The 22,150-nt window shown below is 32.1% G+C and overlaps 4 protein-coding genes across 5 annotated transcripts; 3 read left to right on the forward strand and 1 right to left on the reverse strand.

Moving 5' to 3' along the window:
• Positions 1 to 4,011: 4,011 nt before the first annotated feature.
• LOC106118191 (trypsin delta/gamma-like) lies at positions 4,012 to 5,885 on the forward strand. 2 transcript variants are annotated; one of them, XM_013312754.1, is made up of 4 exons: positions 4,012 to 4,265; positions 4,691 to 4,917; positions 5,207 to 5,382; positions 5,482 to 5,885. In XM_013312754.1, exons 1-4 carry the CDS (start codon positions 4,046 to 4,048, stop codon positions 5,639 to 5,641), a joined length of 783 nt encoding a protein of 260 aa, XP_013168208.1. In that variant the 5' UTR covers positions 4,012 to 4,045; the 3' UTR covers positions 5,642 to 5,885. The 2 variants fall into 2 exon arrangements, with proteins under 2 accessions (XP_013168208.1, XP_013168209.1); XM_013312755.1 differs by having other exon boundaries at positions 4,012 to 4,235.
• A 73-nt stretch (positions 5,886 to 5,958) lies between these two features.
• LOC106118188 (chymotrypsin-1) lies at positions 5,959 to 8,234 on the forward strand. Its single transcript, XM_013312750.1, has 4 exons — positions 5,959 to 6,376; positions 6,753 to 6,979; positions 7,554 to 7,729; positions 8,065 to 8,234. The coding sequence occupies exons 1-4, from the start codon at positions 6,073 to 6,075 to the stop codon at positions 8,210 to 8,212; spliced, it is 855 nt and encodes a 284-aa protein (XP_013168204.1). The 5' UTR covers positions 5,959 to 6,072; the 3' UTR covers positions 8,213 to 8,234.
• Positions 8,235 to 8,559: 325 nt separating this feature from the next.
• Positions 8,560 to 12,469, reverse strand: LOC106118097 (trypsin-5). Its single transcript, XM_013312653.1, has 7 exons — positions 12,271 to 12,469; positions 10,748 to 11,014; positions 10,367 to 10,457; positions 9,815 to 9,919; positions 9,473 to 9,598; positions 9,068 to 9,198; positions 8,560 to 8,656 (listed from the first exon to the last, which is right to left on the reverse strand). The coding sequence occupies exons 1-7, from the start codon at positions 12,276 to 12,278 to the stop codon at positions 8,560 to 8,562; spliced, it is 825 nt and encodes a 274-aa protein (XP_013168107.1). The 5' UTR covers positions 12,279 to 12,469.
• Positions 12,470 to 14,958: 2,489 nt separating this feature from the next.
• Positions 14,959 to 21,932, forward strand: LOC106118407 (uncharacterized). The gene is made up of 6 exons (XM_013313074.1): positions 14,959 to 15,079; positions 16,482 to 16,611; positions 18,916 to 19,030; positions 19,209 to 19,366; positions 19,454 to 19,602; positions 19,678 to 21,932. The coding sequence occupies exons 1-6, from the start codon at positions 15,026 to 15,028 to the stop codon at positions 21,424 to 21,426; spliced, it is 2,355 nt and encodes a 784-aa protein (XP_013168528.1). The 5' UTR covers positions 14,959 to 15,025; the 3' UTR covers positions 21,427 to 21,932.
• Positions 21,933 to 22,150: the final 218 nt, after the last annotated feature.

Below are 22,150 nucleotides of genomic sequence, written 5' to 3' on the forward strand. Positions count from 1 at the left end.
ACAATAATTCATATGTAAATTAAATAATTAATGATGTTACTGTGTTCAACTGTTTTTATAAACATGAAATAATTTCAAAGTTTATTTTACATTTGTGTTTTCAGTGAAGTTTGCAAAACAGAATGTTATGTTAACACAAAATATAGAAATTCTCCGAAAATTGTCTGATTATATAAATAATTATTTTGGTACAATAAACACATAATACAAATAGAAGTATTTTTATACTGGATTGGTAATGGTGTTATTTTGTTTGTTTGTTTTATATATTTTATTTGTTATTCGTATTTTTATTGTATAAAACAAAAGATGGAACAATGGAAGTCTAAAATTATCGACCTTTCATTCAAACCAGCGATTTCGTATGCATAAAGAGTAAAATATTGAGGTTAATGACGTCATTAACTCCCACACGTTGATTTTAGCATTTTCTTTGTGCTCAACACATGTGATCGTCGCGTGTTTGCAATTGTATTATAACATTTAATTAAATTCCGATTAATTCTGTTCAAAGTTTACAATCTGACATGTAAGGTTTTAACTTTAACTCTCAATATGTTTTCATAATTTTATTTAATGCTTAAAGTATTCCAAAAGGCAAGGCTTATCGTGATTATTTATGGTCATATACATCATATTTCAAAGAATATCCTTGTAAAGGATTCACGGATTCATAATCCATGTCGTGACCTTATCGTAATTCGTCCTCATTCGGATGATCGTTTGTCGAAAGGATCGCCGGAGTATGCTGAGGTCGACCACTCGGTAAATATTCTGCTGATAATACGGACAAGGTTGTCCTATAAAGGATGCATATAATATATTTATTTACTACAAATCGACAAGCAAAGATTTTAAACTTATCATATTTTGATACTGAAACTGACGCAAAAATATACTTACATGAACTATAAGTTTATATTAGCGTCAATTTCCACTGCAGAAAAACTATATAAATAATATAATATTGTTATTATATATTATTTACTTACGGATAGAAACGAAGAACGGAAGATATTATATGTTTGTAAATGTGTTTCGATATTGATAAGTTTGTAGTGGAAACCCAAACTTAGCACAATAAGTATAATGCTAAATATTTTCGCTATAAAAATTAAAATTCTTCTTTACTTTCGGACATTTCCTTGTCGTAATCTAACTTGTACATTATAGATATAACCTTGCCGACCAAGACGGCTAAAATAATTCTTCAATTGAGGTCTTGAATTAAGAATCTGCGCCCATAGTACCAGCCTGGGACATTTAGACTGATTAGTTCACTTCCGCCTATTGTAGCATAACAAAGTATTCTAGGATATGTACTATTATATTTATTGTGTGTATGTATTTATCTATTTACCATGTCACATAGACTATTATATCAATAAATGTCACAGTATGCTTTTTACTAAAAGCAATGAAATAGAAAACGCTATTAAGTTTGTATGTAGTTTTTAGTTACAGTTATTTTTTATGGAAATATTAAAATTATATTAATAGTGAACAATGTTCTGATGTTCATCGGAACAATGTTCACGCAATTCAGCAACGTACGACATAACACTTTAAGTCATAATTTTCCAGGGTTGGCTTGGCTTATGTTATGGCTTCCAAAATATTTCATACTCTGAAAAATAATAAACTATACCTTTTCATAAGATAAGATGTTAACGTAATATAATATAATTTAAATGTAGCACCTTGTAGTTAATTAAAATACTAAGTAGGAAAGGAGGTGTCTATTACATCAATATGATGAATTTATCTTTGTAGTAAAAATAACTTCAAATCGGAGGAGGTTCTCAATTCGTTTGTATGTTTTTATTTTATTTTTGTTCGTCAATAACTCCGCCCCTGGTGGTCCGATTTTCATGATTCTTTTATTCGAAATGTGTTGCGTATTATTCGGACCTATTTACTTAAAAAATTAAAATCTATCTACTGGATACATTTTTGAATAATTTTCAATAAACCGCGCCAAAAAAACGGAGAAAAATTGGATATTTTTAACCACGCATGTGTTACAATTTTGCTTATCTATTATTTTTGAGGGATGTTTTCTTAATTTCCGTGAAATATAAAGGAATCGTTTTGTTGTGATTCTGAAACAGCCGGTCACAACCCTAGGGTGTTTATGGAGTGAGCGGTAACATCATTATGAGCGGCTGATTGGTCTCCGCTCACTCACTCACAGCCGGGCAGATTGTTCACTGAATTTATAAGTAATTTATAGCCAATCTTTAAGGATTCACTTTGCTTTTCAATTGTCTGTAAATAAATTGTTTATCAACTGTTTGTATTTAGGAATACATTTGGAGATAAATTAGTTTAACTCATACGTCTTAATATCTTACAAGCGTTGCAATCGGCACAAGTACAAAGCACATGAGCTATATATTCTAATTACTAAAAGTGTATGAAATTAAAACTTTAGATAAAAAAAAACCAATTAAAAGTCTAAAATAAGTTTAATTTAATTACATTTGATTAAACCTTTGCCCCCCCTATACCCCTCACTATGTGGTGGTCGGAGGGTCAGTTCAGACTATCTTAAATGGCGTGTATTTTTAGTACATAAAAATATTGGCATTCTCTTAATAATATTTTTAAAAAATAGTGTGATATCTTATTTTAACTCCCTTCAGAACCACCCCCACCCCTTTCGTGCCGCACGTGATTAATGTACGATCCCTAACATATAGTAAGTAATTATATCTAAACACGTGCCTGAACAGAGATTAAAAAATTCTACTATCTTAAAAATAACATTTTACGTCTGGTTTTTATAATACATAGAAACGCGTGGTTATAACATAAAACAAATTTAAAGCGCGCTGAATCTACATATAAATTTTTTCAGGACACGTGCTTGAAACGTGATGTGATATTTATAAAATACAGGGAGTTGAATTATACATAGTGAGTTAAATAAAACTTTAAATAAAAGTAGTCAAGGTAATCATTAAAATTTCTATTTTTATCACTTATAAAAAAAACTCACAGATAAATAACTGTATAACTGCTACAACGTTTTTTACGTATTATACATAATTAATTTCGTATTAATTTTTTCTGCAAGTAAGAGAGTTTCATCTTAGCTTTAAGCTATTTATATTCGAGTGACACGGAGAGCCTAGAAAACCATTCAAACAGGTGTTCCTTATCACAGTAACTAAACAAGTTTATAAAATCTTTGATACTCACCAAATTAAATCTGTATCCTTAGAAATATTCTATCTAGTATTAGTAATAAGTATGAATTTTGAATAAGTTAATTCACAAAATCGATATACACCATTGTTTTGATTGCGTTTAAAGCATAATATGTTGTTTATGATTTAAGAATTTATTTCAGTTGTCAATAATTATGTTATTATTAAAATTACTTTCTTTTAATTTATAATTGTTTTGAGTATTAGAATTGATAGGCCGATTTAGGTTATGTTTAGAATGAAAATACACCGCAAAGCGCTATGGGCAGCTGACTGCGGACGACTAAGTGAGCGAAAGGCGGGCGGCACGGACTTATTCCGTATCGTACCGTCACGTTCCTTAATATCTCCTCTCTCATGCACTTATGAATATACCTGTTGTGTGAGTGCGATAGTAATAGGTAAAATCATTTCCCGGCCACGTCCAGACATGCGACTTGGCACATGTATTACTCACGTACAATTTGGTAGACGCGTTAAACACCCTTTGATATTTAAATTGTCTCGCATAATTTTCGCATCGTAGCGCATGTGTCGTGAAAATTCCTTTGATAACACACAACTAATAATATTTAGCTATTTAATTTAATTTTATAACGTTTTTTCTTTTATTAACACTTCAATCAAGCCAGTAATAACGCAAAATTTCTACAACATAATACAGTTTAAGCGTTACGTCATTGAATGGTTTACGAAACATAAAACTTTTGCAGACTTTATTAAACTTCACCATTAATTAAGAATCGCAGTTAAGTGATTGCTTAAAAATGTGTACACAAGTGATTTTATGTATATTTTTTGTTGTTAAAATAGCTAGCGGTCACTTAAAAGATATGGGCGAAGTGACAGTTAACTGGACTGCTATGTTTTATGAACTAGAAGATAGAATAGTAGGGGGTGAACCGACAAATTTGAAGCGGTATCCTTTCAATGTTCAGTTCTTCAACTACGGTGGAATGTGTGGTGGTACCATCCTCACAAGCAAGACTGTTATGACCGCAGCTCATTGTTTTGACCATAATCGTAATATTGCTGAAATGACTGTATTGTCCAGTGCGTTAGTGAATACAAATATTTAGACATAAAGATATGTTTTACGTAAAACAAATATACACTAACTTCAAAGAATGCAATAGTAAAATTGCAGTATATAAACTTTTGCCTAACAAATCGTTTCTGAAGACTACCTATTTAGGATTGAAAATGTCTAGACTATTAGTTATACTGTTGCTGTAAAAGTTTTTAGACCGGCAACGCATCTGCGTTTTCTCTGGAGTTGCGGGTGCCCAAGGGCAACGGATAATATTTTAGGCGATCCGCTGCCTGTTTGCCCCCTTCTCGTATAAAAAAACAAATACGTAACATTCTAATGAATGAGTTACATTATTTTGTATGAATACATTTTTATGTAATTGTAATTAATTGAATGTAGATGCAATTGTTTGTGACCTTGAGATGTCCAACTGTTAAATTTTCAGATTCGCGTTTCATTTTCGATCCCCAAGCTCGCACACATGAAGTATGGGATTTTAAAGTGCATGAATATTATAATACAAGTGCGATGTTTTCTAACGATATAGCTGTCATACTGGTGCATGATGAGTTTAAATTTGACGAGAATGTTAAACGAGCTGTTCTTTGTGATACTGATACATGGATGAATGAAAATGAAGTCTTCGAAGCCACCGGCTGGGGAGAGATTAAGGTGATTTTCAGTTCATCAATATTTTATAAGCACCAAAAGTTTATAATCTTAGTTTGTAAAATTTATGACTCTTTAGATCCGAAATTTTCAATATCAAATTTAAATAGATTTTAATGGTACTATGGTCAGGATTTGGATGACTTGCACAAAAATTTTCCTAGCTTTTTTGAAGGCATAGTTGACCCAAACACGTAGTATGATTTAGGAGAATTCCAAAATAAAACTTGTTCATTTTCTACAATCCACTTTCAGTATTTTGTTATTTAACTATTATATATATTTTTCTTAGTACAAAGGTGAACTATCTAACAGTGGACTGATGAAGACTCAACTTCGATATGTGTCACCAAATGAATGCATGAAGTCAAACAGAGTTGTACTTACTCCTGATATCTTTTGTTTGTATGGCGATGGTCAGAGAGATACCTGTAAAGGGGATTCGGGAGGAGGAATATTGTGGAAAGAGTAAGACAACTAGGATACTCGTTAAAATTGATTTTTCTTTGTGGAATAATTTTTAATTAAAAAGATGGGATATTTTAAATGTGCATGTTAATATTTCAGTATAATAGTTGGCATCGTATCTCACGGTCACGGATGTGCAGTCGCACCGGCGATGTATACTAATGTATTTTACTTCAGAACTTGGATCTACAGAACTGTTCGGAAGCTCAATGAATTATATTGTCACTTTCATAAATCCCGTGGCCACTTAAAACCATGATTTTTTGTACTAATTCAAGTGCTGAAATAACTTGTTTTTTAATACGTTCAGAAGATGTTTGTATTTTGAAAATGATTAAAGGTTTTTGATTCAATTGAAATCCAACAACAGTCTTGAAATATAGACTGACATATGTACCTAATATAAAAAGTGACTTTTAAATTATTAATTAAAGAGTAAATGAAGACAGGTTTTTATTGGTTTCATCAAAACACTGTTTAATAAAGTCCTATTCTAAGAAACATCCGAGGAACTGGTGGAATACCGTTGTATAAGTTATTTTATATTAGTTATTATCGTACTATTTTAATCATAAACGTACGATAACAATTAGGTAATAAATTGAAAATTAATTATCGATACTGACTTTTCTATTGCTATAGTCATTTTAATCACGTCCACTCGTAGTTTAATGTTTCCTAATCGATATTATGTTCAATCGATTTTTACGATCGTTTGCAATAAAATTCACTGGTTTCGTGGCTTTATTACTCCTGTCGATATGTGTTAATATTCATGGGGGTTCGGGAATTAAGCCGTCACGATTCCCGGATCATTCCGAGGGTAAAATAATAGGTGGAGAACCAATAAAGATAGAAAATTTGCCATCAGCTGTGCAGTTCTTTAACTTCGGATCTTTATGCTCTGGGAGCATTATAAATAGTTGGTCAATACTCACAGCTGCGCATTGTTTTGATAATAATAAAAATATTTTTAACATGGTAATACAAGTTGGTAAGTAACAAATGTTTTATGCATGTATTTTTTAAATTGGATGATTCTTTTATTCGACACTCGACTTTTTACTGTTGCAACAATTTTTGTGTGTCGTTCCCTAAGTAGCGTTTTTTTTTATTAAATGCATTTTATTTTTATTTTTATGTTCATACTGGCTATTTTTTGTTTTACTTGATAATTCAAACTATTAAACGTATTTATGTAGAGTTTGATTAAATGTACGAGTAAATTAGTGATTTAATTTATGTACATCACTAAATCAGGGTATATTTATATGCACTATAATTACACATTGTCGGTACATTACGGCTTTACATAAGAAGTAAATACTGCAAGTCGTATATAATTGATATTTGTTTTGTTGTAACAATAGGAGCTCGGTACGTTTATGATTACGACGGCGATATACGGAGAGTATCAGATTATGTGATTCATAGCAACTACAGTAAAGCGATGCCGTTCGCTTGTGATATTGCTATTATATTTGTAAATGAAGTAATCACATTTGGGAGTACTGTTAAAAAAGCACTGCTCGTAACAAATGAAAGCTGGAAAAAAGAAAATAATAAATTGGTCGCAGCCGGTTGGGGGTGGACGAAAGTAAGTAAATTTTCTTAAATGAGAAATATTTATTAAAAGAGTTAATATTTTAGCAGTTAGAGAATTTACTTTGTTACTAGCTAACTTAATTAGTAGTCTATGTGTTCTTCCAGACAATGTTCTACATCGATGCCAAATTTCAGCGGGATCCATAAAATTAAAACTGGTTCGTAAATTAGCAACCGTTCTTGATGTTAAAATTTCCTACCGTAACATACCCGAAAGCAATCTGCTAATTAAGTCGCGTATTGCTAAAATCAGTTTTTATGAACTTTAGATGTTGCTATCTATCTATATCCACATGTGAATGTTACATGTAGAGCAGTAATTATGTATGAGATTAAGGTTTTATAGAATCGGTTAGACTCTAACAACAAGTTTGTTTCAGCTTCACGACGCAGTTTGTATCTTAAGTGTATTCAGGCTGATGATAAATTTATACCTGGCTATAATCAAGACTAATGGATATTAAAATGACAATGTGCTTGATTATAAGACTTTTTTCCATTAAATATCTAACGGCGTGCGACTGCACACACGAAAATCTTTCTTATTTGGTTTCTTCTTTTCTTAGTACGGAGGGCCAATATCAGACAGTGGACTCATGAGTACCAGACTACATTTTGTGCCAAAAGAGAAATGCGAAAGTATGCATAAGATAAAACTGACAACGGATATGTTTTGTTTGTATGGAGACGGCATCCGGGATACATGTAAGGGTGACTCAGGTGGAGGTGTTTTGTGGAATGAGTATGTACTTTACATACATAACTATATCTTAATTAACATACTGTTTGATGTTTATTTAAAGGGTCTTGGTTTGTTTACTAAGTGAATAAGTTGTAAAAAGAAGTGTGGTCCCCTTATGAATTAAGTAGCTGTCGCCCTCGACTTTTTCCGCGCGAAATTAAAAAAAATATGTAGCCTATGTATTCTTCCACCATATGTGTGCCAAATTTCATCAAAATCCGTTGAGCCGTTCCGGTGATACCTTCACACAAACATCCATCCATCCATCTAAACATTCCTTTTAAATAACATCGGTAAGATAAATTCTCACTTCAACAATTGTGTATTTTTTACAGCATGATCGTTGGCATCGTATCTCACGGGGACGGATGCTCAAAGAAACTTAAGCCAAGCATCTACACAAATGTCTTCTTTTTCAGAAAATGGATTAGATCACAAGTTAAGAACTTCGTAGAAAGTTTTTGTAAAAAAACAAAGACGTGATAAGTAATTAACTAACTCTAAGTGTAAGATAAGGATTATTATTTAAAAAATAATAATAAACTTAATAATAAGTTTAGACGAAAACCGTTGTTTGTAATAAAATGCATTTTGCCTAATTCAAGAAATAATATAATAAATATATTTTCTTATTCAAATATAATTTCATATACATAAATATTTTATCATTTTAATTAAATTGATAAATAAATTATATTTTTAATTAAATTAAATTATATTATAATTAAGCATTGGAATATTAATGTCATCAAAACTAGACTTTTACGAAACTTTATGATAACTTTTATCTTGTACAGATATTTCTTATAATATATCTTTTAATGTTTTTTTTATTCAGCATATTCATAGGAATAGGAGTTATATTCTGACTCTTGATTAGTTTCACATCGTCTTCGAAGAAAACGTTTTGTGTTGAGCATTATCCATCTGAAAAGGCATACACTTTTTTAATAAGTCTTGTATTAAAAAATGTTATTTAAGTTTACTTACAGAGTGATAGAGACGATAATATCTTTTATAAAAGTGTTAGAATGAAAATATTCAAAATAATCAATAAAAAACAAAATATTAATATTTTATACTTAAATTAGTTGTAGTTCTGACGCAGGCTTGTTCCATATCTTATCGTATCGTACGAAGTTTTGCTTTATTAAAGCTTTGTTATCAATAATTCTGATAACAATTTAGATACGATCGGAGTTTTCCACTTTTGTCATTTTTGGTTAAAATTTTTGTATGAAAATTATAAAGATGGCCATTTAGAATACAATAAGTTGCATTCTTCAGATATCACCTCCATTTTAACTATGTGTCCAAAACGAAATTTGAATAAATTACCTATAAAAGTACGAAATATTTGTAAACACAGCCAAATACGGTTCCTTTGGTTCCGCATTTCCAAAAGATAAAATGCCAACAAGAAGATCTTGATATACCGCGGGACCACCATTGTCGAATAGACGTCTTCCCTGTAAGAAATGAAAGCAGTTATGAAATAATAAAAACCTTTATTTATATTCAAAATTTTATTTTAAATAAAATAATTAACACTTCTTGTTGTATTTCAATTACATTTAGTGTCAACAGATGGCAGCACTTGGCTTTAATTTGTGTTTATTCGTAAAATATTTAAATGAATGTTCATGGATATTTATAGCAATAGTAGTTAAAATTCATTCATTCTAGTGTATTTAATTTACATTCAGTTTTGTTAATTGTGATAAGTTACTTATAAGTACTCACTAAGTTATATTTCGCACAAAAGTTCGACGGCGTAATTAGTCCTCCATAGTTTTGAACACAATCTTTTCTATTTATTACCACCATCTCTGTCCACAGTAATACATTTCCTACTTTTGGGGTTAGTTTCTAAAAATAATCAGTAAAAGTGGCATCTGGAAAGAACATGTGAAACTTGCCGGCCATAAAACCGTCGAGGTTCAGCAGCGAGATTTTAGTTAGTGGTAACTGATAATAGATGGCGCTTTTACAAAATTAAGTTTTACCGATTAGTTACAGCTATAGACGTACAAGGTTAGCTTGTTATATGTTTATTAGACTATTTGACATACATTTGCTACTTACAGAAGTACTCCAGCCAGATACTGTCATTGCTGTATTTTCTCTTAACACGGTCTCTGGCTCCACAAGGATTACTTTTTTTACGCCTTTACTAAATGAAACGTGATTCTGTAATAACAATTTACTTAGTAAAACTAACCAGTAGTATGTCAGTCAGGTTCCTTTAATAATAGGGTTTTTTCAAGAAGCAAGCCTATTCTTTCTGATAGGTCTGCAACGTATTTGTAATTCCTCTGGTGTTGTGGATATCCATAGACGTCGTTTATCTATACTAATATTATAAAGCGAAAAAGTATGTTTGTTTAAATGCGCTAATCTCAGAAACTACTGGTCCGATTTGAAAAATATTTTTTGTTGGACACTCCATTTACAGAGGATGCATTCGCTGCAACCAATAGTTTTCTTTTAATTCCGCGCGGACGGAGTCGCCGGCGACAGCTAGTTTTTTTATGAAAAAGCCTTCTTTTTAAAAAAAGAAACGAACGCATTAATTGTACAAGTACACGTTCTAATTTATTTTTTTCTATACTTTAATGATATCTTTCATTGACTTACTTTAAGTAGAAGTAGCGCGATATCATTGTCCGTATCGCACAGATGTTTATAATATTCATGTATTTTAATTGAATCCACGTTATAAATGTTTCTGAAATAGAGAAATATAAACGATTTCTACAACCTTAATAAGTTATATTAAAAAATCAGAATGTAGAAAATGTAATTTCCATTATATAAAATAATAACGTTTATATATAACTCTTGTGAAGGACTAGACATCAAAGAAAAATAATTTGGCTTCTTACATAGTAAATTTTTAACAAAATAAATTTTCACTTGTATCTAGTTTCAAGTCACAAGTCGCTTGAAATCCGTCGAAAAATAAAAATAAACGCACACTTCCTTCATTTAAAAATAATAGTTCATTTCAATACTTACTCTCCGTCAGAAAGAATGTTGCTACCGATTTTTACCATGACTTTCTCATCAGTATTTTTCCAAAAGCAACTGGCTGCAGTCACCACGGTAATGCTGCTAACAAGACTTCCAGAACAGAATAAATTGCTATATATTATAAGGACATGATGCGGTACTTCTTCTAAATTAGGCGTATAAGTACGTTGTAGATTTATCGGACTATAAAATAATTCACGTTCTGGTAGAAATTGGTAAGATAATACCGATGTATAAATTATGAAAATAATTCTGAAAAAAATAATAATTTGGTATACTTCAAAATAGTGATATGAAATACAGTACAATAAATAGTTTCATATTCTTTTCCACAGGGTAAGATTTATTTGAGCAAATGGATCTTTTAGTTTGTGGGCGACTATTGATGGTCTGTGTTATTTTTCTTGTAACGATTGCAGGTTTTGGGTCATCTTATATAATAAATGTAAAAAACGAAAAGTTAACAATGTTATTGTAATAAAGAAAAACATTTCAAGCTTATGGTTGACCTTAATTTTATCCTACGTTACTCAAAAAAAAATGAATGAAATATAAATATTTGGAAATGTTACAAACGACCTATAGCCGTCTGCAAGGTTCTCCCCATCACAGGAAATTGGAAGGGTAAGATGTTGCCAGTCATGTTGCGGCCTTAAATAAACGGCTTGTAAGATTTCCGAGGGATGATTTTATATATCTTTCAAGTGGAAATTAAATGTAAACAAGGTAGTTAATTATTGAAAATGTCAGTGAAATAAAATGATAAAGACTTCGATGTTTGCACTGTTGCATTAAATTAACCTCAAGTTTTTCTCAGTCACCATTATAAATCATGATTAATATATGTAGACCTAAGAAAAAATTACACGGCAAAAACATGTCTTTCGCGTAACCCATCCATTTCTTCTTAGTTCTTATCTCACATGACATTCTGACTTTCTGACTTTCTCATAAAATTCTTTTATCATTAAACCTTACTCCTTAATTTCTCTTAACCATAATAATAATGTTTTAAGAAAATAGGAGAATTTCTCTATGTATTTGGAGTATTTCTACATTAACTCAATTTACACAGTCTGGCGTAGTGAGTATTAATCCAGATCACAATCCCTAGCGGCATAATGTGAGTCGTTAGACTAACATGTACGGACCCCGGGGGCTCACCTAACAGCCTACAGCTATTGTAAACTAAGCTCGAACTGTTGCTCCGGGACTCACACGATCTCAAAAATTTCTGTTGTCATTCTCGAGGGATTGGTTGTTTGGGTTCGATTCGCTTTAAACTCTATTAATATATATTTTTCTTATCTATTTGTTTTAATAAATACATGTGTCAAAATCCTTCTAAGCATTTATTAATCAAGTAATTTAAATTTATTAAAATAATAATACAAAATATATACCGTTTTTGCATGAGGAATCTGGTAGATAATAAGATCAGTTATATCCTTGCATAATCAGAAAGCAAAGTTAATATTACGTAGAATAAGGAGGATTTCCATACTTACGCGTTCATCTCGCTCGGAATATGAATTTTAATGCGAGAGTTAACTCGATTTCTCGAGCGGGTGCCGCATAATAGCAAATATTTTCAAGAGCGACGCTTGTTAGTACTGAGATTTCATTGAAAGTCAAGTATTTAGCTCCCGGCCGATACACCAAAGGGACAGAGGGAATAAAACTACAAAACATACTCCGGCGTAAATAAAATTCACAATCATACTTTGTCGACCGTATAACTGATATGAAGTTATTACTGTTTTTGCGAACGAGTCGTTTTGAGTATGTATCAAGATGCTACATTCGGCTTATAAAGTGTAACTGGATCTTATAACGACCGCATAAGGTTTGTTTTTATATGGCAAATGTTTTTACGATGGTAAAATATGTTGTTGTCGTTACAAGTCGTAGGAACGCTAAAAATTGCGTTATTTCGCGTAGGTGGCGTGTCGTTGGGTCGGAGGCGCGCCTTTGCCTTCGCCTGCCTATATATTTACGACTATTCGTATTCCCGTCACGTCCGAGTTGAAGGAAGTCTCTGAAATGGATTTACTTTGCTGGCGTTTTGCATTTTGTGAAGGTCGGTATTACTGTATAATAAGAGTCATATTGACTTTGTTCCTTCCAGTTCCGTTCTCGGTACAAAGTTTTTGCTTACGAATAGCGTTCGTGGATAATGAATTCATTCAAATAAGATTTGAATTTCATAATTAGTAATTATAAATGTTATTTCTTTTGTTATTTTTGAGAGTTACTTTTTGTTAGTTAACAATTGTTGTATAAATAATTTTTCGTGTCTAAAAAGAAGCTATTAGACTTTTACTAAAAGAAAGCTTTTAGCTCATCAAATAGAACATACACGATTACTTTTAACTTGTAAAAGACGCTGTGCAGCATCCGCCGGCGACGTAATTGCCTAGAGAAAATGTAAAAAGAGCTCTAAACTCGATTATCTTAGAATGTTTGACTTTCGCAAACTTGCTGAGACGTTAAGAGATAACAACATACATAGAGACAAGGGCTGTCGCGATTGATTTTATAGAAATAAAATGTTTATTTTATCTAATTACTTTTGTAATATTTATTTATAACAAGCCCATTCAATCAAAAGAAAAAATATATTCCGTAAACTCATAATATTATATAAACTCTATTTTAGACTTATCGATGTTTTAAAAACTCAACTTTAATATGTGGATGTTAAAAATGAGCAAATACTTAGCTTACATTAAAACTAAATGTAATTTCAACTTTAAAGTATCACTTGCTACTACTCAGTAGTAAGATAAAGTTTTACTTAAACAAATTACTTGACACTTCTCAGTCGATGCTCACGGCCTTTAACAATCTAATTCAATTAAACTAATCAATCGGAAACCGAAAGCCCCTTTGCAGATAGTAAGTTACACTAAACTGTTTCATTTATCATTATTTACATAGAAATCTTTAATTTTTTGGAATTAATTGAATCGTATTTATAGCAAAATACATATTTCTGCTATAAATACTATTATAATATTTATTGCAGCATTGATCATAATTGAACTATTTTAGTAAAAAAAGGATAAAATATTCAGTTTAATAAATCAGATAAAATTAACATACTCCCAGTTGTAGATCACGTAATATGTGTTGTGCGCAAGGGATGGGTCGACATGTGAAATAGCACCATCACACAGAAGACAGGCGTGTAGTGGAAGCAATTCCGCGTTCCGTCTGATGAGTGTGCGCGCTGGAGGCTTAATTTTAGTCTACATTCCGCTTTGACCTCTTCCTTATAAGGAAATGATGGGAAGGTGAAGTGGACTTGGTGGAGGAAATTTCCCCTTCCCATGCGTCCCCTCCTCCGTTAATTTATGGTGGGCTATGCAGCTGCAAATGTCATTGTGTAGCTTTCGATTTCGTCGAATTATGATAACCTCTTGGTCGTTTGCTATCTTATAATATATAAAATCTTCAGAGTGTCCAACACGCTTGTAAATGCTGATGATCTAATGGCAACATTTAACTTTGAATATAATATAGAACATATGTAAACGGGCTGTAATATTTCATAAATTATTTCACCTTATCGGCAAAGGAGGCGCTGGGTACGTGTCCCTCGGCTGTTACCCTGCACGTGACGCTGTAAAGTAATACGTGACGTATGTATATATGTTCCCGAGTCATTCATGCTCGGTACAGCGGAAAGTGCTTACTTTTTAGTAGGGTTCTTCCTAGAATTATTTCAAGTATGCGGCGTTTTCAATTCTCCATTATTTCACACTTGACGCTATTCTTGCGTAAAAACATCGGAGTTCTTGCAAAAGAATGACAGTGAAATCAAAACGAACACGTATTTAATAACCTGTCCCATTTGTCCTTTGATATTGTTTCGTGTCGTATTTATGTTGACATCGGAATGATCCTTTAGAAAGGAAAATTTGTTTGTTCTGAACAAAAATGGAAACCTTTTTTAAGGCGAAAGTCGGTGGAATGTATAATGTATTGTAACAGTAAATCCGAGGATCAGTATTCAACGACCCTGACCCTTCGTCAGTGAAGGGGAAACTTAAGCGTGAATAAAAAAGGAGCCCTGTCCTTATTTCCCCGGTGTTATTGTCAAATATTTTGTTTACATAATGAAGGAAGGTCCGAGCGCGAGGCCGCGATGGCGCCGCACGCTGCCCGTAGCTTGCGGCAGTCTCGCCACGGCAACCGTGCGCTACGGAGGCCAATATCTACGCTGTAGCACTTCCTGGCTACGAGTAGGTAACGTGCTACATGATGCATTTTCTCGTTTTATTGGCATTTTTTGCCACGGCACAATCACGTGCGGTAAGTTTTTTTAATTTACAGTGTTACTTTAAAGCCAGTTCTATTTTTTTGTTACTTTATTTTGGTTTGCCTTTAAATATTTGTTTTTTGTATTTTAAACTATCATAGACTGCACTTACCTACGTATTTATTAAAAAAAATAACTTTTTTATTTTTTGTAATGAGTTTTTATTATCAGTTTTCATCGCATTAAAATGACTGAATAAAAAAATCCGATTGACATTAAAACATTCTGAATGTTTTAATGTTGACATTGTAAACAAGATGCTTCGCATGTGATATGTTCGTGATTTATATTATTTCTAGGATGTAGTTATTTGCTTAAGCTATATTAAGTTGATCTCACGCAAGAGATTATCTTAATATATATTAGGAATTTTTTCGAACTTAATTTTATGTTATTATAATACTAACGAATTTATTTAGAAGTTAAATTTTCAAAATGACTTTTTTTCTACCATTATTGTTTTAATACAAAAAAAATTGATCACTTATTAAATTAAAATAGATTAGACGAGTCTCTAAGGCTGTTTGAATTAATTACAAACTCAATCGCAGAAGTCGTAAATTTAGTTTGATAATTAACTTACAAGAGAACTTAGATGTCTTGTTATAAGGCGAGTATCTGAAATTAACATATTGTTTGAATTTTACCATTGATTAAATTTATTATTAGATAAAATAAATAAAATACTTTACTGTAAATTTATTAACACGATGATGAGAATATATCTAGCTTAGTTAAAGCTTTAATTGTTGACACAATTGTTTCAAGTTTTTACTTAGGAATAACTAAAATATATATTTTTTTATTTTAACATCATCAAAGTATAAGTATATAGTATATTTAATGGCGAACGAATAATCAAATTATTTTACTGATTTTATTTTTTGCATAGCTTTTCCTTAACTCCCCAAAATAAATTTACGTAAACATCTTACTTCTAACGAAATAAGAAATGGTTACTTGTAATTTTTCATGAGTAAAAGTTAGAAGAGCCTTCTCGTTAGAACACGTTGTAGGAGCCTCATGTAATTTGGATACCCTTTGTATGAAGCTTCTCTCAACTTCTGCACGCAATTTTAGATGCAAATTTCAATTTTAACTTGTAGGCGTAGTCACCGAGCTGATTGTACAGAGCCCGAAAACGGGAATATATTTTCTACTTATTTGTGTTTTTAAAAAATATAATACTAATATAAAAATACTTTAAAAATGAACCATTTAGACAAAACATAATTCAAATAGACAGAAATAACTTTAATATCCCTATAGGTCGATTGTGAGTTGTTATGGTATTGATTCCGAGTTGATTTGTACGAGTAGCCTATGCTAATTAAAATACATACATACTTTTATCATACATAATACATAAAATTTATTTTTCTCTTTTATCAATAGGTGAACATAAGCAACACTTGGGTTCTTCCCGAGGAAGGTTTTCCGGTTTTCTACCGGTACTTCAGAGACCGCATCTCTTGGTACGAAGCGGACGCGGTTTGTCAATTTCATCATGCGAACCTTGTAACAGGTAAATAGTTCTTAAAAAGTGTGACATGAAATAGAGTTGCGAGTGTAAGAAAAAATGAAATATAACTGGTTTTTAAAAAATGAAATATCCTAAATTATTAAACCAATAATTGGGTGCACAGCCCATATTTTTACACTATATATTGTTATTGACCTTTTATTGGTAAAAAAAATGTAACCTATTCCAAAATTATGAGAAATTAATTCAAACATTCTTTCGAAGAAGCTTCAATAGACAACTTTGAGGTATTAACTCCTCAATAATATACATTTCATATACTTTGAAAGTCGGCTTTAGCGTGATTCGTAACTAACTTTATGGATTGCTAAGTAAACTACTCCGACAAGTTGCGCCTAGTTGTTGTGTCAGGAATTGGTATAGATACAACACGCGCTTAACACAGAAATATTACTTTTGCTAAGTAGGTATAAAAATGCATACTAAAACAAAAGAAAAGATTGCGGGGTAAATAAACATATGAATAATTTTTAGGGTTCCGTACGTCATAGGAATAAAACGGAACCCTTATAGGATCACTTTGTTGTCCTTCCGTCTGACTGTCAAGACCCTTTTTTACTTTAACTTGCGTCATCTTATTTTAATGAAATATCGTTACCACTTTTTACCCAATAACACTATACATAAAGGTACTACTATCACAGGGACTAATATCATTCCATTCAAATAGTTTACAATTTAATAATTTATTTTAATTGTTTATTATTTAAATATAAAAATTTACAATACAATATACATTTTATATACAGTTTTAAAATATCAAATAGCTCGGCACCCTTTCGACACCCTCTAGATGCTTATTGTCCTTGAGGTTTAGTTTTCGCCACTCGGTTGGTTTGTTGAACAAGTCCCCTGTCACTTACATAGGCTGCGTCGGTCCTGTTACTTATGAAGGGAAAGTTTTCCGAGGTTAACAATGGGAAGATATGTTATTCATTAATTTTATAATTATTTCAATGAATTGAAACTGATTTATATTCTATTTCCAAATACTTCAATTTTGTCCCACTTTTGTGGAAAATTAACGCAGAGTAGATGATGAAAAGATCGATAAAATGTAAATATTATACATCATTTGAAAACGTTCAACCATATTCCATGAATTCTGGAACTTGTAGGAAATCGTAACTTACTTGTTTTAACTTTCAAATATAACGGTAACAAGGGATTGAATAAATTACGGAGGCGGCAATTATAATGTAGCCATTATAAAATTATGACGAGCACGTATCATCCATTAAAGTGAGGTTTAAAGTGCACGTTATATTATATTTCAAAAGTTTTAATGGAAGCCGCCATTTCCTCGGTTAATGTAGAGGTCTGCAGTTACATTTATGATGTGGTATTTGAACAGGCAATAAAAATTTGTGACCTTTTATGAAAAAAAACTTTATTCCATTCCATATTAAGTTAAAGTCTTGTAACTATTCAAACCAATATGATTTACGGTACGCGTCCATTGGTCCGTGCCGGACGCACCGGATTTTACCATAATGGATTTTAGTTTACTTTATAAGCTTATACATAGCCCTTCGTCCATCATTCGCGCTGCCATCATCGCATCAAGACAAAGCAAATCCGTTTGTTCCATGTTTGCCGTGCGTCCGACGCTGGCCAATGGACGTTTTAGGGTACTAGAAGAAGAAGTATACCATTTCTTACAGGCTGGCAACGCATCTGCTGTCACTCTGGTGTTACGGATGTACATGAGTGTCGATGATCACCTCGATGTTCCCACCGCGCTTTTGCCCCCTTCTCTTATAAAAAAAAAAATCTTCGAGAAACATGGCCTTGTCATATAAGGCAATAATGATGAATTATTACAAGTTTCATTTAGCTAATGTAATGAATTGGCTCTTAAGCTAAAGGGCGAGGTGTGGCGGTGACGTCACTGCGTGTGTTAGTCAATTACCAAACACAAAGGTGTGCCAGATATTGATCGTCGTCCCGTTTTATTTCTGAAAGAGCAAGTTACAAATGGCTCATTCGAAATGTGTGTCGTGTTAAGTGGTCATCTATAAAATGCTTTATAGGGTTGTAACTAATTTACTTTTTTGTTTAGTGTTACATTTCTTTTGACTTACGATTAGATTAAAAGAAATGTTACAGCTTAATTTGAACTTTTGATAAAGTACCTACAGCTCGTAAATTTTAATTTAGACATATTATAATATATAGATAAGACAATTTACCAGGATTAATATAAGGGATAACTTGTGTTAATTCAGATAAGTTAATTTTTATGTGCAATTCTCAAATTATTTAGTAAATTTACCTTCGTTTTAGTTGATACGACGGCACAATATGACGCTGTGCGAGCCTATCTTAAAGAACTGGACATATCAAGTGGAGTTTGGGTTGGATTGATTAGAAGCAATCCAGAAGGCGATTTCACTTGGACGTAAGTTAATTAAAAAAGTTGATAAATATTTTTGAATATAATTTAATAGCAAATTATCAAAAACATTTTTTACTTCATCATAATTTAGACCGTACATTGTATATCAAGCGTTACGACTAGCGTATGATAACGATTACATAGTTTATAGTTAGATGTAATGTAAAACGAATTATCATAGCGATTATCGTGGCTTGAGTGGCGATGGCTACTGGAGCTCAGCACCGGACCCACGCGCCGCGCCCCTATGCGCCGCCGCTGACCCAACCTCAGACTACCGCTGGGAGGCGCGGGCATGCGGTGGACCTACAGTCGCTTCTTTCATCTGTGAACTACCAGGTATAAAACCATTGTCAAAAAAATCACATCAAGTATAGCTCATAAATGTTTTGAGTGACCCTAAACAAAACCTCTACTTTTTATCAGTTCCGCAATGGGCACTTGGCAACGAAGGCTGTATGGTCCGAGCGCTACCGGCCTTGACTATTCTGTATTTACCGGAAAGTGCGGCAGTGCAGTTGACTGCTGATTGTGGCCTTGCTGGTGTCAAACGAGTGGAATGCACGGGAAATGTGGTATGAGACTTTGTTATTATACGAGTACATATAGTGTGTTTAGGTTTAACTATTTAAAATGTAACCTTTTTACAGAAACGCGAAGATCTTCTCCGCGATCTTTCATGTGCTGAAGAAGTAGAATCTACTTCTTTAAATAATTTAACTTTAAACAGCACAATCACTGAGATTGCAACATCGACAGAAAATCAAGAAGTATCAAGTATCAGTGTAACTGAAGAAAATTTGTCAATTGAACATGGCAACGAAAATGAAAATTTACCTTCGAGCGTAATGTCGACTCCCATTCCTTTTAACGAAAATATAAGACAAACTACGATATCGGGATTGCAATCGACTTCACAGCCCATTCGATATGAAATGAATAAAATTATTTTAGAGAAAAATGTTAACCTGAATGATATGCAGAATAACAATCTTCAAAGCAATGATATACCTAATTTAATCAATAATGACAACTTTCTAACAAATTATAGAATACAAAAAATGGAAGATGAAGAAAATCTGCAGCATAAAAAATTACACGACGAACTTGCTAGACTTGGTAATTTTGAAACAATATTTACTCAACCAACCGATCACTTTGTACCGCCACTTGTTATGGCAAAAGCTAGGATTAGTGATGATATGAATGTTCTATCTTTAAAAGAAAAACACGCCCAACACTTTGGAACGCAGGATATGATAGAAAAAGTAAATGAAGAAAAGAAAATACTAAATATGGAAGGGAAATATGGAATTTCAACGGAACGTCCGCACACAACGGAAAATTTGGCAGAATTAGTCACGGAAAGTGTATCAAAATTAAAGAATAATTCAAAGAAAGACGCAATTAAAATATCACTATTAAAAAAATATAAAGAACTAAATGCGAACGTTCTTCAAATTTCAAAAAGCAAAACGAAAAAAGTAAACAAAGAAACTGTCGAAGAAATCATAAACAAGAGTACTACTTTGGTTAACATGCCTTCGAAACTTAAAGAAACTACAACATTAGGAACCACAGTTGCAAATGAAATTCAAAATGACTCTAACATTGAATTGACTGTTATTTTACGAGAAACAAACGATGAAAGGAATTTCAGTCAGAAATTGACGAATGAAACTGATGAAGGAATCGGAAAGAACACGACAAGAACTATAATAGAGTTTGATCAGCCTACCACTGAAATTGTAAATTTTCTCAACGGAACACACTTAAATTTACTTCAAACACAAGTGAAATCGAACAAAACCGAGAACATCTTGGACAAAATAAGCACTAATAGTGGCAATAGAAATGACACCAACATTTCAGACATTCCTCAAACTCTCGATTTTACAACTAAATTACCCGTTTTCAGAGATGACCTAATTAATATTTCGACTACAATTGTTAAAATGAATATTCAAGAAATAGTCAACAAAACTGCATTCATCACCACTGAAATTTCCACTATCACTGATGACATACAAATTGCTGGTTCTAATTCTTCACTCGATTTGCCTGCTAATATAGTAGACAAAGCAAATTATACTGAAATAACTGAAACTTCTCATATGAGTACCAAAGCAGTATCCACAAACGTTAATTCTGCAAATCAAACTGATAATTTGGATCATGAAACTTCTTCCACGCTCTATCCAGTTTTCAGCGATGCCTTCAACTTTACTGAAACTGTAGACGAAACAGATGACAGGCCAGGTGATCTCGAAACAATTGACGATTTCCAATCACCTTTACTATCCGGTGCTAATGAACCATTACAGAGGCCCAACAGATCTAGGAGGCCTAAACAACCAAATAGAGTTAACAAATTCAATCCCTTTCGCATTTTAGGTTAAGCAGACTTTATTTCAAATGAACATTTACTGCCAAGAAATTCTGTACGACTGAACAACCATTGCACTTTAATATTAATTGCGTCACATTTCACAATTACAATATGTAGAAGCACTCATCTAAATCCTCAACTTTTTTCCTGGTCATAAAATTAAAGTAACATATTACATCCTACTCGTATGTGTGCTATATCGCCACTTTTGAGTTCGAATGTGAATTCACGTCAATTTATAAAATTAAAAAAAATACTGAATGATTGTAATTAATAATATCCAGTAAATGGATATATGTGGGAGTTATCAAATGTTTGGGTAAAAGATCTTAAAATATACCAAAGATTAATTCGTTTATAAGGAATATTAATAGGTGTCATTATCATTGAGATGAAGGTCTAAGGATAAATAGTTATAGTTACGTTCGTGAACCATATCATATTAGAATAAGGAATTAAATTATAATTAAGGCATTTTTAAAATATGAGAACGCACAGTGAGTTTGATATAATAAACATTAGAGCACAAATCATGAAAAACATTTCATAAGAAGTATAGGATTAAAGTTATCGTCACAATCAGTGATTTTTTTTCATCTTAATTTATCAAATTATGAAATAAGATATTGTAAGAAATTTATATAAAATATATAACTGACATTGTTGTTTTTCATTTTCTACTATCCCTACAAAATATTTTGTATAGCATTTTCTTTTGGTTACTACAAATCCCG

This window comes from Papilio xuthus, unplaced genomic scaffold (genome assembly GCF_000836235.2).
Source record: "Papilio xuthus unplaced genomic scaffold, Pxut_1.1 DF827597.1, whole genome shotgun sequence".
Classification (NCBI taxonomy): Eukaryota; Metazoa; Arthropoda; class Insecta; order Lepidoptera; family Papilionidae; genus Papilio; species Papilio xuthus.